This window comes from Crinia signifera, chromosome 4 (assembly GCF_055691185.1).
Source record: "Crinia signifera chromosome 4, ASM5569118v1, whole genome shotgun sequence".
Lineage (NCBI taxonomy): Eukaryota > Metazoa > Chordata > Amphibia > Anura > Myobatrachidae > Crinia > Crinia signifera.
Window position 1 is genome coordinate 209,464,876 of NC_139220.1, and position 15,154 is coordinate 209,480,029.

Genomic DNA, 15,154 nt, shown 5'->3' on the forward strand with positions numbered 1-15,154 from the left:
CCATGATCCTGGATTGAATACTCTCCTAAAAGGGAAATGTGAAAATACCCAATAACCTTGCAGTGCATCATGGTTTGTTCCATATCCAAAGTTTTTTGCTTATTTTGGTTTACTTCTAAATCAAAAGCATGCCCAGTTTCAAATCATGTTGAAAAACCCAGGTTGTGTGTCAGTGGATTTTTGGAGGGTCTAGGCCCAATATGCTGCTGTTTGAAGGGGTATTCCCAAGTTATGTTAATAGGAGCTCATTGAGATTTTTTATTTTTTACATAAACCAGAAGAGTAACTCAGGAACACCCTGTTAAACAACAGAATATTTGTCTCAGGGACTGGAAAAACCCTGGTCATGACAAGGGTTGTGAATCCAGGACAACTCATTCAGCAGACAGAACACCTGTGTTTTCCCGAGTGTCATAGACACGAAAAATATACTTATACTTTAAAATATGGGCGAAGGTTTATAACTCATTTTATTGATTATCTATAGCTTAAAGCAGGCATGTCCAACCTGCGGCCCCTCCAGCTGTTGTGAAACGACACATCCCAGCATGCCTTGCAATAGTTTTAGCATTCCCTAATAGCAATACTATGGCAAGGCATGCTGGGATGTGTAGTTTCACAACATCTGGAGGACCGCAGGTTGGACATGCCTGGCTTAAAGGATTTAATCAAATAAAAACAATGATCTATTATCAGCTAGTTTGTGCCAGCAAAGTCACCAACACTGAGCCATTCCATTAATAGTGCGCTCCAAAAGTAAAGTACTAAATTAATCAAATGTCAACCAACATGCTCTACTGTCATATTAAAGTAAATGTTATGACATCTCATTGTCCAGGTTTTAAGACAAATTGTGTAGAGATCACTAGATCATTGGACCTTCGCATTCACCGAGCCACCGGCCATATATAAAGTGGATTCTGAAACCAAAAACACCCTTCAACAAACAGGAAATAATGTGCAAAAGCCTACAATATTCTATACCCAAAACTTAATGGAAAATGGACTTCACAACTATAACCACAAACAAAAAAACCCATATGGGAGTATATTCAATGCCGCCGGCGAGAGGGTTTGTGCGTGAGGATGGCTTGAAAAAAAGCCATCCTCGCTGTCAAACTCCCTGGCTGGCTGCTCGCTGTATTCAATGTCCCCAGAGTTTCCATTAAACAAACAGCGAAGTTCACCACAAATACAGTGAGCCCGCTGGCATTTTGTGGCCAACCCCACAGTTTTAATGGCCGCACTCACTATTTCCACCTCGCTGAAAAGAACCAGCGAGGTGGAAATGGTGAGTGAAATGGGTTGAATACTGATGGCGAGCTAGGACAGTGAGCAATTGACACTGCTTGCCGTCATAGCTTGCCTTAAGGGCATTGAATATACCCCATAGATGTTAAATATTTGTTATTAATGCAACTCGTTGCTTTTTCATTCTCAAGCATACACTACAAAACATTGAAAGGGTCAGTTGGTAGGAGCGGATGTTCCCCATTCTTTAAATTCCTACAGCTGTCTAAGCAGAAGCAGCTTCATGGCTTCTGAGTTCACAGAAACGTCTTAGCTAAATGAACATGCTGTGATGATGCTCAGCCATTTCATGGTGAGAATGGAAATCACAGCACTAAGAAATCAACACTAGAAATGCAACAGGAACTCTATACATTCTAATAATATCAGAAGGTTTTATGGGAAGTTATATATATATATATATATATATATATATATATATATATATATATATATATATATATATATATATATATATATATATATGGACAACAGAAAGTATAGAGTGCGCTTGTACCACCAAATGGAATTACCACCAGTTTGTAATCATATACAATTCAATAACCCGATACAATGTGTAATCATAAAACCAAGATGCTTTATTTTTGTTTCAAAGACATCTGGACATTGTATCCTTTTCGGAATAGCGAAATCAGTAACTATATATATATATATATATATATATATATATATATATATATATATATATATATATATATATATATATATATATATATATATATATATATATAAACTCTTGCTAGAATTAAGTACTTTGTACAATAATAGGAGGCTGCAATTAATAATCATAAAACCACGGGGGTGATTTAAGCCTATATTTTGCTAGGGGTATGGTCGCTTATTTCCTATATCCAGGGTAGGATTTTAATTATCTTCGATGTTTAGTATTGCATATTCTGTGTTATTTCAGAAAGATCCAATTTTGAATTTTGAAAAACACAAATAGAATAAACAGACATGTAATAATGACACCGGCATCCCGATGAAGAAAATGCCAACAAGGTTTCGGTAAGTATGCTTACCTTCTCCCTGCTCACCCCCACCCCTCTAGCCTATCCCTCACCCAGCGCAGCCTAACCCTAACCTCGGGGGACACATTGTAACTGGAATGGGATATCGATATTGAATGGTGTGGCTAAACCCATTACCTCTGCATGCGCACAAGGGGAGATGTAGCGCTAAAAAACGACTACAATTGAATTGCTCTGATGAGATGCCAATTACAATTGGGAGCCCACAAAACAATTGAAAACCTACCCGTAAAATGCTAGTTATATTAACAGTTTACAGAAGGTATTTTACGGTTTTCAATGTGTTTTTCCCAAAGACAAAATATGCATTGTTGCAAGCCACCTACTACTTTTTTGTTTGGTTACATTGATTCAAATAACTTACTAGAATCTAGGACACCCTAGAGACCTCATTTACTATGAAGCTACTGTATTAACACAAGTGTATCAGAAGGTCAATTAGGTCATTCTTCTACCATGTGTTGCTTGGTAAATGATCACTTAACATAATGATTCCAATTCATACGGGATTCAGAAAAAGTGGTTGAAAGCAGAACCTTGTTGCAGTGCAAGGTCTTCTTTCCACCAAGAACTGTAAGCACAAGTAGAAGAACTGTAATCCAGTTTGGATTCAGTGCCTGGGCAGATAGCTTCCTATTAGCTAATCTGCTCAGTGAGACAGCCATTCAACATGGCCCTGCAACATCGAAACTACAGTGAGTATGGGCAAACACCGCTTTATGGTCCTCTGCAGTAAAAGGCATAGGTCACCTTCTTAAGTAGCACATGGGGTGCATAAACCTAAGCAAGGGCTGTACAGCAATACACTAAGTGGTCCTAAACTTCATTTTATTTGAAATATTCTATGTCGTTTTCTTGCAAAGACACTATCCAGCAGCTGGTTCACAATGCCCAGTTACATAAGCAGATGTTATATACCGCTAATTATTTTTAGCAGCAATCTATTAAACAGACAGGGAAGCATGGGAAACATATCATTTTTTCTATGGTCCTGAACCTTGCAGCGAGACAGTATACATTTCCAAAGGAGAAGACTATTAACTTTAAAGCACAAACTAAATAGATAGCAGCATCTTATTAAAAGGGAGCTAACTGAATGCAGCATGGAGATATTCTGTAGACCAGCTGAACTACAGAACTGATAGAGTAAATACAGTAACAGCAAAATCCACCATACTGTAGTTTGGCTGCTGTTACACAATTCTTGAAGCACAAAGCAGTTCATTTATTTTTAAATTATATGTAGAAAAATAAAAAGAATGTTGGCCTAGGTTGCAAGTACAACACATTCCAACATGCTATTCATATATTCAAGCATGATCAGACAAGCAATTATCTAGCACACATGCACTAACGGTCTCTGTGTTTGTGCTGAGAACTTTCTGCATCAGAACTTTCTGCATCAGAACTTTCATTTTACCAAATGGCTATGCGAGTTCTGGCAATGGGACACCACATACCTCAGTGAAGTATACCTCCCTTGCCAGAAGTCAGGTTTACATCAAAATAGTAACTAGCTTAACGCATGTAAGATAACAGTGAATTGTGTTACTTGATAATTCCTTTCCTTCTATATATAGCACCCATTTAAATTAGGTGTATATACTGTAGCTCCTCAAGTTTATATTGCAGCTCCTCCGCAGTCTGATACCCCTTTCAGACAGAAAAAAAGACCCGGTAATTTCCCTGCTCTTGCCGTGTCGACACGGGTTTTTCTTCTGTCTGAAAGGGTCAACACGGGTCTAAAGTTCCGGGACTTCGACCCAGGTATTTACCTGGGTTTTTCCCGTGTCAGACACGTGTTTGCGGCTGTGTGAAAGGGTCCGACCCGTGTTTTTCTCCCGACTATTGAAAAATCATGCTGATTGGCTGTGCAGCATGGCGCTGCGTGATTGGCTGATCTTTACAGGTTCCCTGATTGGCTGAGCGCACGTGGCAGAGGCGTGCAGCGCAGCAGTAAATGGCCATGGCACACTGGAAAGATGAGGAGATCCGTGAGCTGCTCAGTGTCAGAGGGGAGGAAGAAATCCGAAAACAGATTACTGGCACAGTGAAGGACGCTGTAGTCTACACCAATATTGCCAAGGTCCTCACTTCAAGGGGCATTGTGCGTACCCAGCAGCAGGTGGTCAACAAACTAAAAGCTCTGCGCAGGTACTACAACAAAGTTTGTGACAACAACAGGAGGAAAAGTGGTGCTGGGAGGATGGAATGGGTTTACTTCGACCAATGTAACGAGGTCTTTGGCAATTCTGCCCTGGTGAACCCTGTTGCCATATCATCATCCAGTGCAGCTTCATCACGGAGCATAACTCCAGAATGCAGCCCATCTTGCCCACCTATAATGGAGTTGGAAGACAGCATAGACAACAGCATCCCTGATCCTATTGCTGCCATGGAGGACACAATTGATCCATTAGAGGCTGAGGTTGAGGACAGTGGAGCCAGCACCATTACTCCATCTGGGACACCCACTCCTGCACAGACTGAGACCCCAACGTTGCGTCGTAACAGTAAGTTTTTCAAGTATTGTTTGTGTATCTATTTTAATAGATGTACAAGGGGCTATAGGTATCAGCAGGCCTTTAATGCCCCACATGCTGGTACCTGTGGTTCTCCCAAGTATCAGCATGTGTTGCAGGCTTGCTGGGACCTGTAGTCCCACTGTAACACAGGTAACAACCCCGCACCCACTACTACAGCACACGTGGGAACCAGTAGTAGTAGTAGTCTCTATCTATCTATCTATCTATATATATATATATATATATATATATATATATATATATATATATATATATATATATATACACACTGGCATGCCGCTATTGGATTGTAATGATTTTTCCTTTATTTTTAGTATTTGATGTACCTGCAAGGAAGAAAAAAACGTCAAAGATGGAGCTTGCTACGCGCTCAATGTCAAGAATCCTGGTAGATCATCTCCGAGAGTCCGATCTTGAATTTCAAACTCAAGAGGATGCCCGACTGCAGCGCTTCTTTGACAACGAGAGACAGTTGCAAGATTCCTTTCTCACACAGTTGGTGGGTCTGCACGAACGCATAGCGCGTGAAAATCGAGATGCACAGATGACCTTCCTTACCAATATGGTGTCTACATTACAGAATCCGCACCCTTACAAGCTGTGTAGTCCGTACGCTGAGGGTGATTATTGTAATCCTCCACACAGAGGCCATACATTTATGCCTTCAAATTCAAGCCAAACTACTGTGCAGGGCCAAGGGCGTAGTTATACTGAAAACATGGGCAATAATTTTTCACATGCCACACAGCCGAGTAGGCCACATGCCAATACCAGTCCACAGGAGACAGTGCATGATACTGTCAATGGCACAGGATATAGTAGGCAATATGGCAATGTGAAAAATTATGCTGATGATTCAGTGAATGCCAGTAATCATAACACTCCTGTTAGCACTGTAATCAGCACTGCCTACAGGCATTTGTAGTAATGTTGCTATATGGTTGTTCTTTTTCTCTTTTTTCTGGGCTCGTTCAATTTTTCTTGCTTAAAAAGTGGCACTTACAAGGCCCGTTAAATGCTGTGTTCCATTTTGATGTACACAGTAGAGTATTATGGTTCTTTAGTTTATGAGCCTCAAAAAAGCTCATTTGGTTCTTCGGTTTGGAGCTGAATCAAAGTTCTCAAACTTTTTTTTTATTTTAATGTGTACAAATAGAGTATACTCTAGATATGTGGCTGAACATAATCTATAATGTGTACACAGTATGCCTTCTTCTTTATCTTTAAGGCAATAAAAAAATTCCCTGTTTGGGGCTTATATTTATATATTTATATTGTTTTTGGGGTGTAATAAGGGCTATTTCACACACTCCGACTCCTGTCGGCTGGCGAAACCCCGCACGGCCAGGAAGCCGTGCCACACACCGTAGTTAATAATGGGCACAGATGTGACCATTCACCCAGGCCGCCTGGTTTCAGGCGGATCCCATCATTGTAAACTGCTGTGTGCGGCACAGATTCCTGGCCGTGCGGGTTTTCACTGCCCGGCAGGAGCCAGAGTGTTTCGAATTGCCCTACAGCACAGGTCTTCAACCTGTGGCCCTCCAGATGTTGTGAAACTACATGTCCCACCATACATTGCCACATTTTTTCCTATAGTAGGATGGCAAAAAAACTCAGGGCATGCGGGGACATGTAGTTCCACAACATCTGAAGGGCCACAGGTGGAAGACCTGTGCCTTACAGGTACCAAAAATTGCAAATACAAGTGTTTATCTATATATACAGTGCCGGATGAAAATGTGTGGCTGCTGGACAGTCAAACTGGTGTGTGTCTCCCCTATACAATACCGGCTTGGATGGCAGCACAACCTATTCACCCACCACTGATAGAAGACCTATGCTAAATACTTATTCTACCTCGTGTTGCAATAGTTCAATGTTTTTTCACTGTTGAAAGGGTATTTATGACCACTAAAGATATATTTGAAAACATTTTATATTTAAAAGTGAACTAACAAGCATAAAACATATTTTGTGAAAAATAAAACAAGTTCTTTCAAACATCCAACCAATGTGTCCTTCTATCTACTGTGTCATACTCTGTAAGTTAATAGTGAGGGTGTTACGGATAACCTCAGCAGTGGAACAACTTGTCTCACCCTCGTACCCTGCTGATTCGACAGGGGTATCAGCCAGGTCATAGTCCTCCACATTCCACTCAGGTAAAAAGTTCTCTTTCTGTAGCTCACACACATTGTGCAGAATGCAGCAAGCTGCCACCACATCTGGAACCAGGGTAATGGCAATGTCATTCCTCTTCAGTAGACACCGCCATCGCCCCTTTAGTCTTCCAAAGGCGTTTTCCACCACCATTCGAGCCGAGCTCAGAGTGTGGGTGTAGTGGACTTGGTCAGGAGACAGTGGGGTATGTTGCGTGAAGCCCTTCATAAGCCAACGCCTCAAAGGGTATGCCGCATCTCCAATAATATGGACTGGGATCTCCACCCCGGATACAAACTTTGACCACTGTAACGGTATAAAAAAAAACATTAGAATTGTATAGGTGGCAAGTGTAGTGGTTAAAGAGCACATTTTTAAAAATAGACAAAGTTACCTCTCTAGGGAACAACCAGCCACCTCTCTTCTCCTCCGCGATCTGGAACAAGTCCGAATTGGCAAGTACCCGTGAGTCATGAGCACGACCAGGCCAGCCAATGTAGACATCTGTGAAACTGAACAGAAAATGTATTTGTGTTTAACAATATACAGTGCGGCCCAATCATATCACTAATGTAAATACTGCATACTGTACTACTTACCAATACTTATGGTCCACCACAGCCTGCAATATGATGGAGTGCCAACCTTTACGGTTATGGTAATCTGCTGGGTTATCTGGGGGTGCAATAATTGGTATGTGTGTCCCATCAATGGCTCCAGCACACTGCGGATAGCCTCTTCGCAGAAAACCTGTTATGGTCTCATCCAGTCGGTCGCCTTGTGGTAAGCAGATGAAACGCTTGTAAAGGCTCTCCAACAATGCCTGTGTCACTTCCCGCACTAGAACACACACCGTAGAAATGCCCACACCAAACAGACATGAGATGGTACGGTATTCCCCTGGTGTTGCGTACCACCACAACACAATCCCCAGTCTCCTGCATGGCTCAATGGTTTTCCGATAATTGGTGCATCCCCTTGTAAGTGCCGGGGTGACCAGTTCCAGCAGGTAGTAGAAGGTGGCTCGTGACATCCGGAAATGTGCCAGCCACTGCTCAGGTGCAAAAGCTTCCACAGTCTCCCAGAAAGCTTCTCCATGCCTGCGGTCTCTGGCCCACAACGACCGGTTTGAGGCACTTGTAGACTTCAGGATAGAGGTAACACTGGACAAAATCAGGGCTCTCCTCCGGTGCAAATACCTGCGTCGAGTGGAAGCCCTCTCCACCAAAAATTGTGCCTTCCTCCTCCTGGCATAACACTGTGCCAGGTAGCACAGTGTAAGCATCTGCATAATGCTCTGATTTGCTGTAAGCAGCAAAACACACAGAGCACTCATGACCTCCAGGTTCAGCAACTTGTCAGCCATGTTTAATGCAATGCAGTGACCAGACACCTCCCACTTTTCATGATCTCATCTCTGTGTGCCTTTAAAACTGTCCTTTTCTTATGACACACAGAGTTTTGCAGGAAAAATCCGGCTTCTGTGTGAAAGGGGTCGACACGGGAAATACCCGGGTTTTTGCTCCTAGTTCTACCCGGGTTTTTGTATCCGGGAAATACCTGGGTTTTTGGGATTTTTCTGTCTGAAAGGGGTATGAGTGTCTTCCCAAGCTCGCTCTGAAGATGCAGTATAACAACCTTCTAAACAACATGTCAGTGATTGCTTGAAACAGGCTTTCCCAAGCTTATGATTAACATTAACAGTCTAGGTGTGGGGTAGACAACTCCAGTCCTTGAGAGCTACCAACAGTGCATGTTTCCAGATCTCCTCACAGAATCACAAGTGAAGTAATTAGCTCCACCCGTGGGTCTTTTAAAATGTGTCAGTGAGTAATGAGGGCACCTGCTAGGTGGTCTGGAAAATGTAGTATCTCTCGAGGACTGGAGTTGGCAACCGCTGGTCATAAGGTGCGTACACACGGACATAAAATACGACAAAATTGGCAGCGATTGGAGTGCGCACCGGCGATAAATCGCCAGGTGCACGCTCCCGTTTTCAGTCCCCTAATGGTCGCTGGTCGGAGGAACATGCTCTTCCAACCAACGACTTCCACTGCCTCTTCTCCCGGCAGTGTGTCATTTTCATATGCGACCATCTCTGGTCGCTGATGAAAACGGGACACTGAACAATGATTGCTGAGCAATATATTGCCAGCGATCATATTGCCCCATGTGTACACAGCTTAAGTTTTAGAGACAGCCATGCTTGAGCACAGGTGACTTTAGAATTCAGCTATTAGGATTAAGGCATCTGTATCACAGAAACCTGCACTGTTAAGTGGGCCTTGAGGACCAGGGTTGGAAACGCCTGGCTTAGAATAAAAAGAATTAACAGATAACATAATTCCCCACCAAGCAGGCCTGCATAAATAAATCTTTAATCCATCTAGAGATTTATTTTGTTTGGTAGGATCATAACCTTTAATTTCCTGCTGGAATCATAAACAACTGTTCTGTATTCAAAAACAAGCACAAAGCAATTGTAGTCAGTGAATTCAGTCTATTCTATTTGAGAACCAATAGTTGTAGGTAAAAAGAGGGTAAAATAAGCATCCATCAGAGCACAAAGTACTATATGAAGGTCCCATTGGCAGAACAGAATTCTCTTCACTGCTTAGAAAAAGGAATGATCAATTCTTCTAAGTTATTATGGTCTGCAAGAACAATACACTTGTCATCAAACAAACTTTCCATGCATTTGTAAGAGAATTTTCAAATCTCCTGCCTGCCACTGCAGCATGGGATGCAGAATAGGAGAGCGCCTCTCCTGCCAATGCGCTTTCCCGTTCTGCAGATAAGTGTGTGTCATCGGTGTGGCACCTGATTGGATGCGATACATCGTGGGTGCACATACGATTTATTTTATGTGCAGTCTGTCAGACCTCCGACTGTGTTCCGATGCGCACATGACCGTGGATCGGATATCTCAGCCCGATCAGCCAGATTTAGATGAAATCGGGCCCAAATCCCATATTGTATGGAGGCCTAGCTCCAATGGATGTCTTTTGGCTGTTTGTCTCCATCCTGTCCTGCTTCTGTAAGTGGTTGTAGAGGAACTACAGTAATGCAGTTTCAGATGCCTGTTGCTTCCTGTGTAATGCAGTGAACACCTAGGCACAACATAATAATTGATCAAATACTATAGGTTCCATAAACAGGTAACATACTGGTGTATCTGAGTTAGACAGCCTGTCCACGGCTTACAGCATCAGTAAGCATCAGAAAAAGATGCAGCGGAAGAAGAGGGAAAGAAAATCATTTTACATTTAAACATTATCAATATAGATGTTGCCAACTGGATTACTGAATCTTCACCCACTAATGGCATTAAAAAAAAAAAAAAAAGGGTAGGAAGCCACAACAGTGAAACGCTTTGTGTGCCAACACAGTAACAGAGGGAAGGTCAGTCACGTGCATGAAGCAAGCTTAGCCTCTCACTGAAGCACTGCATGGACAACACTCAGACTTGAAATTAATGCCGAACTATTGAAAATCACTGTGGGATTTTGCAGTTTATCTAAGCCATAGATGGATAATGGGGTATGGGTCGACACATATTAGACAAGGAGCCCTTACACTGGGTACACACTGGCAATATTTGGCTGTACAACCCAACAGCTAATATATCACGAGCCCACCAGCAGGTGCGTACCCCTTATACGTGTGAGCAACACTGTTCAGACATACTGCCTCCGTTGTCATGTTCAGCCAATTGCCCATATATCTTCAGGTATATTGGTGTATCTGGCTGTGTGTACAATTGGTGCATGGCCCGCCAGTACACTTGCTGCTGGGGACAGACGTTGCAACTGGGCAGGGCAAATTCAAATGCTTACGCAGCTGGGTGTCCTAACCGACACACCGAGCATTCCAACATTATGTGTGCATACTCACATGGATCGGCCACTTGGATGGCAGCTCCGCCAAAATGAGGGGTGTACGCAGCTGAACTTGATTAAACCTACAGTATGCTCGCTGTCATGGACATAAAAAGCTATTTCCTCCATGTCCACTATTGCCAAATATGTTTGAGTGCAGAGAAAGAAGGTGGAGGCACGTCCGTCCAATTTAAAAATAGATTGTTACAGACTCTTTGGAAGTCTGGATATTCTTAAATTGCTCAGGAGACTTCACATTAGACCCTATAGGCTTCTTTATAAACATTAATACATTTGTAAAAATGGCTGTTACTGGCTTCAAAAGTAGATCTATAAAACAAGTGAATAAAATGTAATATACGCTTGTAAAAAGTTACAAATACAGCAGAAGTCCTGTCCATACAGCATTGCCATCTGCTGCAAATAGTGAAATGCCTCCAGTTTGCACCAGGAAAACAGACGTGGAAAGGATGTGGTACGATGAAATATATTTTTAATTACACTTCAATGGCATGGTGAGGATGTTGAGACAACAGCAAGAAAGAACCAGGTGATAGATCAACAGCAGCAGCCAACCTAGCAGTGGAGGGAAGAATGACTAGACACATATATACATGCTTTCATGTATGTAAAGTATGTGCTGGATCGATCTCCCAGAGATCACCAGCACTGAGTCTACCAGCATAAACCATTATGCACGGTTTAGTCTGCCCTTTGGACTCCTGCGTGCCCCTTGATTTACTCAGCGATAGTGATCCCCGGGCAATCAATCCAGCACATCTATTACATACATGATAACATGTATGTGCATATGTGCCTAGTGATCTTCCCTTCCACTGCTTGGTCATCACTGCAGTCGCTGCTGGTTAACAGTCAATCTGTCAACTTCACATGGTTAAAAAAAAATTGACATGTAAAAGACTTAAAGTAGTCAGGAACAAAAAGGTTGACAGTTTTTTTTTTCCATCCATGTGATCTATTATTAGGAATATGATCCTATACTAAGGGCAAAGGAACCAAAACAAGGCACCTTGCACAAAGCCTGGCGAGCAAAACGAGCCACGCGAGGAGAACAGTTACATTAATTGGGGTCACACATGGTTTAACATGGTAAATGGCACCCAATACTTGTGTCAACCATTTCCATGTTGATCATTTGCACCTCTCAAGCTTTAAGGTGTCGACTTTTTACATGCAGACCTTTTCAGGTCTCTACTTTTTACATGTTGACTGTCAACCCAATGCTCCAAACCTAGCACAAATTGTTCTTGCATTGTCATAATGCTTTCTTTCTGCCAGGAAAACGTTACCGAGATTTATATAATTGCATTGGAATAATATTCCCAACAAAAGTAAATAAACAATGCCTATTAATAATTAAAGCCATATTAAAGGCACAAGGTGGCCAAACAAATTACTAACCTGGTGGTTACTACTTCATATTTTTATGTAAAAGCAGCGACAAACCCAACACTGCAGCTTGAAAGCCTTGTCCAATGTGTATTTTGGAGCAGTTATAAGTAGAGATGTGCAGGTTCTGATTTACTCTGATTTCAAAGCAGGATCTTATTGGCTATCTCAAATCACATGACAGTTGTTGATAGTTGATAGCCATTAAGATCCTACTTTGATATCAGAGTAAATCAGAGCCTGCACATCTCTAGTTATAAGATACATAATTGTGTTGTGGTGATGTCCTAGAATTATTGGACCCTATGCTCCATTTGTTTTAAAACACAGCATAAAAGGTAGAGAACAACAAATAAATGACTAAAAACACATAAGTAAAAATGTAATTTACTTGTTACACTCTTCAAGGGGAAAAGTTTGTGGTCAGGCCATCCCTAGGCACAATATTATTTGGCTACCGTTCCCCACAGCTTCTGGAGAGTTTCCACCCTCTCCTACCCCTTTCACATTGCAGCTGTAACACGGTATATTGCCGTTTTTTTAGTGCTTTAAAACGGTTCCAGCTGCAATGTGAAAGCTACATTGTCAATTTACCGGTTACAGAAAACCGGTATTTTGACACGTGTTAAAAGCAGGATCCTACACGTTTCTGAGCCATTTTCCCTGCAGTCTGAACAGCTCAGAAACGGTATTTGCTACAAATGATAACCACACTTGATCCCCGCCCACAAGCAGGAAAAAAACATTTAAAATGACATTGTATGGCTTTCTATGGGTGAAACGGGTTGAATCTGAAAGGTACAAAACGGTATTTAAACTGCAATATACCTTTACATCATGCAATATGAAAGGGGTTTAACTGGCTTTTGACCAATTTTAAGACACGTTTAGAAAAACGGGTTGAAAGCAGGTTTTTGCAATGTGAAAGGGGTATCCAGCTATCTGATTTTTTTTATAGACTTAAACAGGTTTTTATAGATAAATATATTGTGAAGAAAACAAATCTTATTGTGTGTACCCAGCTTTAATGTGCTGGTTAGATATAAAACACTCTCTCCTTGGTAATGTCATTTATGCTAAAAAATCAGTAACACTGAACAGGAGTGAAATAATACTTCCCCTTAAACCATGTTGCTTCCCCTTAACCCATGTTGCTAAGCCAAGTACCAGAAGATGACTTTTCCTTATTCACTTGGAACTGTAGCTACAAAACACCACTACTGCCACCCTGATACAATAGAAAACGGTCTGCTCTATATAGTCATATGAATTAATATAACCCTTATGTCCAGTAAATACAGGTCACACACAAAGTCCTGACACAAGCTAAATGGAAGTATTAAAAGGCCACTGGGCAAATGATTCAGTGCAGTTATGAAGTAGTGAAAAATAAAGTTTAGAAGCCCAGAGGAAGTGAAGTGTGAGGTAGTCTGGTATAACTGCATTCCCATGAGACTGCTCCCAAGCCTTACCCATTCTATACAAAGTAACAAAAGACGAATAGATTTATGTAGACAAAATACAAGACCCAAATTCTCTACGTTCTTTGCTCTTTAATACAAGACAGCGTAGTGCATATGTAATGAGCCGCTCATTACATATGCGCACATGTAATGAGTGGCTCATTACATATGCACTGCGCTCTCATAGCCTGAGTCCTATATACCGGTTCAGAGCCGTTCACACTGCTTAAAAAACGGCTCTGAACCGTGTAGGACTCTGCTTTTTACCCATTTGCAAATACTGGTTATTTGTAACCGGTAAATGCAGACTGGTGCTTTAACACTGCAGCTCTAACCGTTTTAAAAGGCAAAAAAATCTGCGATATACCGGATAAGAGCTGCAGAGTGAAAGGGGTATAACTGAATTTAAGGCATTCCATCAGAACCACTAATACTGCTTTTACACCAAAAATCCCTGATCCGACCCGGTATTTGGAAGAAGGATCCAAGCCGGTCGGATCCAGGATTTACACTGCGGTGCCCACCCGCAGTGTAGACGGAGGCGGCGCTTGGAGATGACATCATCTCCAAGCGCCGGGACCGCGGTAATCCCGCCGGAAACACCAATCGCCGTGCTGGGGTAAGCTGCTGGGCTGCCCCCAGCCCCCGTGCACCCCCCCAGCCGTCGTCCGTGTGGTGAATGGATGTCGCATACAGGCATCCATTCACCTCCTTCGCTGCTGTCTGCAAGTTGCACGTCCCCCATTGATGTAAATGGGAGCTGGGTCGGATGACCCGGCGTACCCAGTTACACCGCCCTCTACCCAGGTCCTAGCCGTGTTCTACCCAGATCAGGGCCTGGGTAGAAGTCCCGTTTCCCATTTACACTGCCGCTGACCAGGTCTGACCCGCCTAAGACCCGGGGTTTTGCGGCGGTGTAAAAGGGGTATAATTTCCAAACACAAACAACTTTGTAAAATGCAATAAACATGACGAAGTCTCTGTGATGAAATGCGTTGGGCGTGGCCTGGCGTCGGTCTAGCTGCAGTTCAAACGACAGAGTGTAACCTCTCCTACCAACGTTTCGGGGTCTATAAACCCCTTTTTCAAGGAGTACAAAAAATATTGATGAAAATAACCGGGCAAAATCACATAAGTGTATTGGCCAGCTTAATAGAAACAAAGAAGTGACTGAAAACTAGAAAATGCTGTGGGAGGAAGCCAGAGCACAATGTTATCCGTAGTGTCAAAACTAAACAACTACGCACTGGTGTATCTTCCTAACCAAAGCACTGCAGGTCCATGTTGTATTTGTAAAACTTGTTTGTTTCCACCTACTATATCGAACAGAGACTAAATAAAGATTATACATA

The 15,154-nt window shown here is 42.2% G+C and overlaps 2 protein-coding genes across 2 annotated transcripts in view; one reads left to right on the top strand and one right to left on the bottom strand.

Moving 5' to 3' along the window:
- CSK (C-terminal Src kinase) overlaps positions 1-15,154 on the bottom strand; it is an 81,605-nt gene that overhangs the window by 37,602 nt on the left and 28,849 nt on the right. The gene's annotated exons all lie outside the window — the stretch shown is intronic.
- Positions 4,002-7,726, top strand: LOC146074935 (uncharacterized). Its single transcript, XM_083183666.1, has 2 exons — positions 4,002-4,855; positions 5,203-7,726. The coding sequence occupies exons 1-2, from the start codon at positions 4,303-4,305 to the stop codon at positions 5,811-5,813; spliced, it is 1,164 nt and encodes a 387-aa protein (XP_083039792.1). The 5' UTR covers positions 4,002-4,302; the 3' UTR covers positions 5,814-7,726.

What these genes read in the sequence shown, in the direction of transcription:
- LOC146074935 (XM_083183666.1), top strand. Translation starts at nt 4,303, where the DNA reads ATGGCCATGGCACACTGGAAAGATGAGGAGATCCGTGAGCTGCTCAGT. An exon ending in CCCAACGTTGCGTCGTAACA is followed by an intron (nt 4,856 to 5,202) that starts GTAAGTTTTTCA and finishes CTTTATTTTTAG; the next exon opens with TATTTGATGTACCTGCAAGG.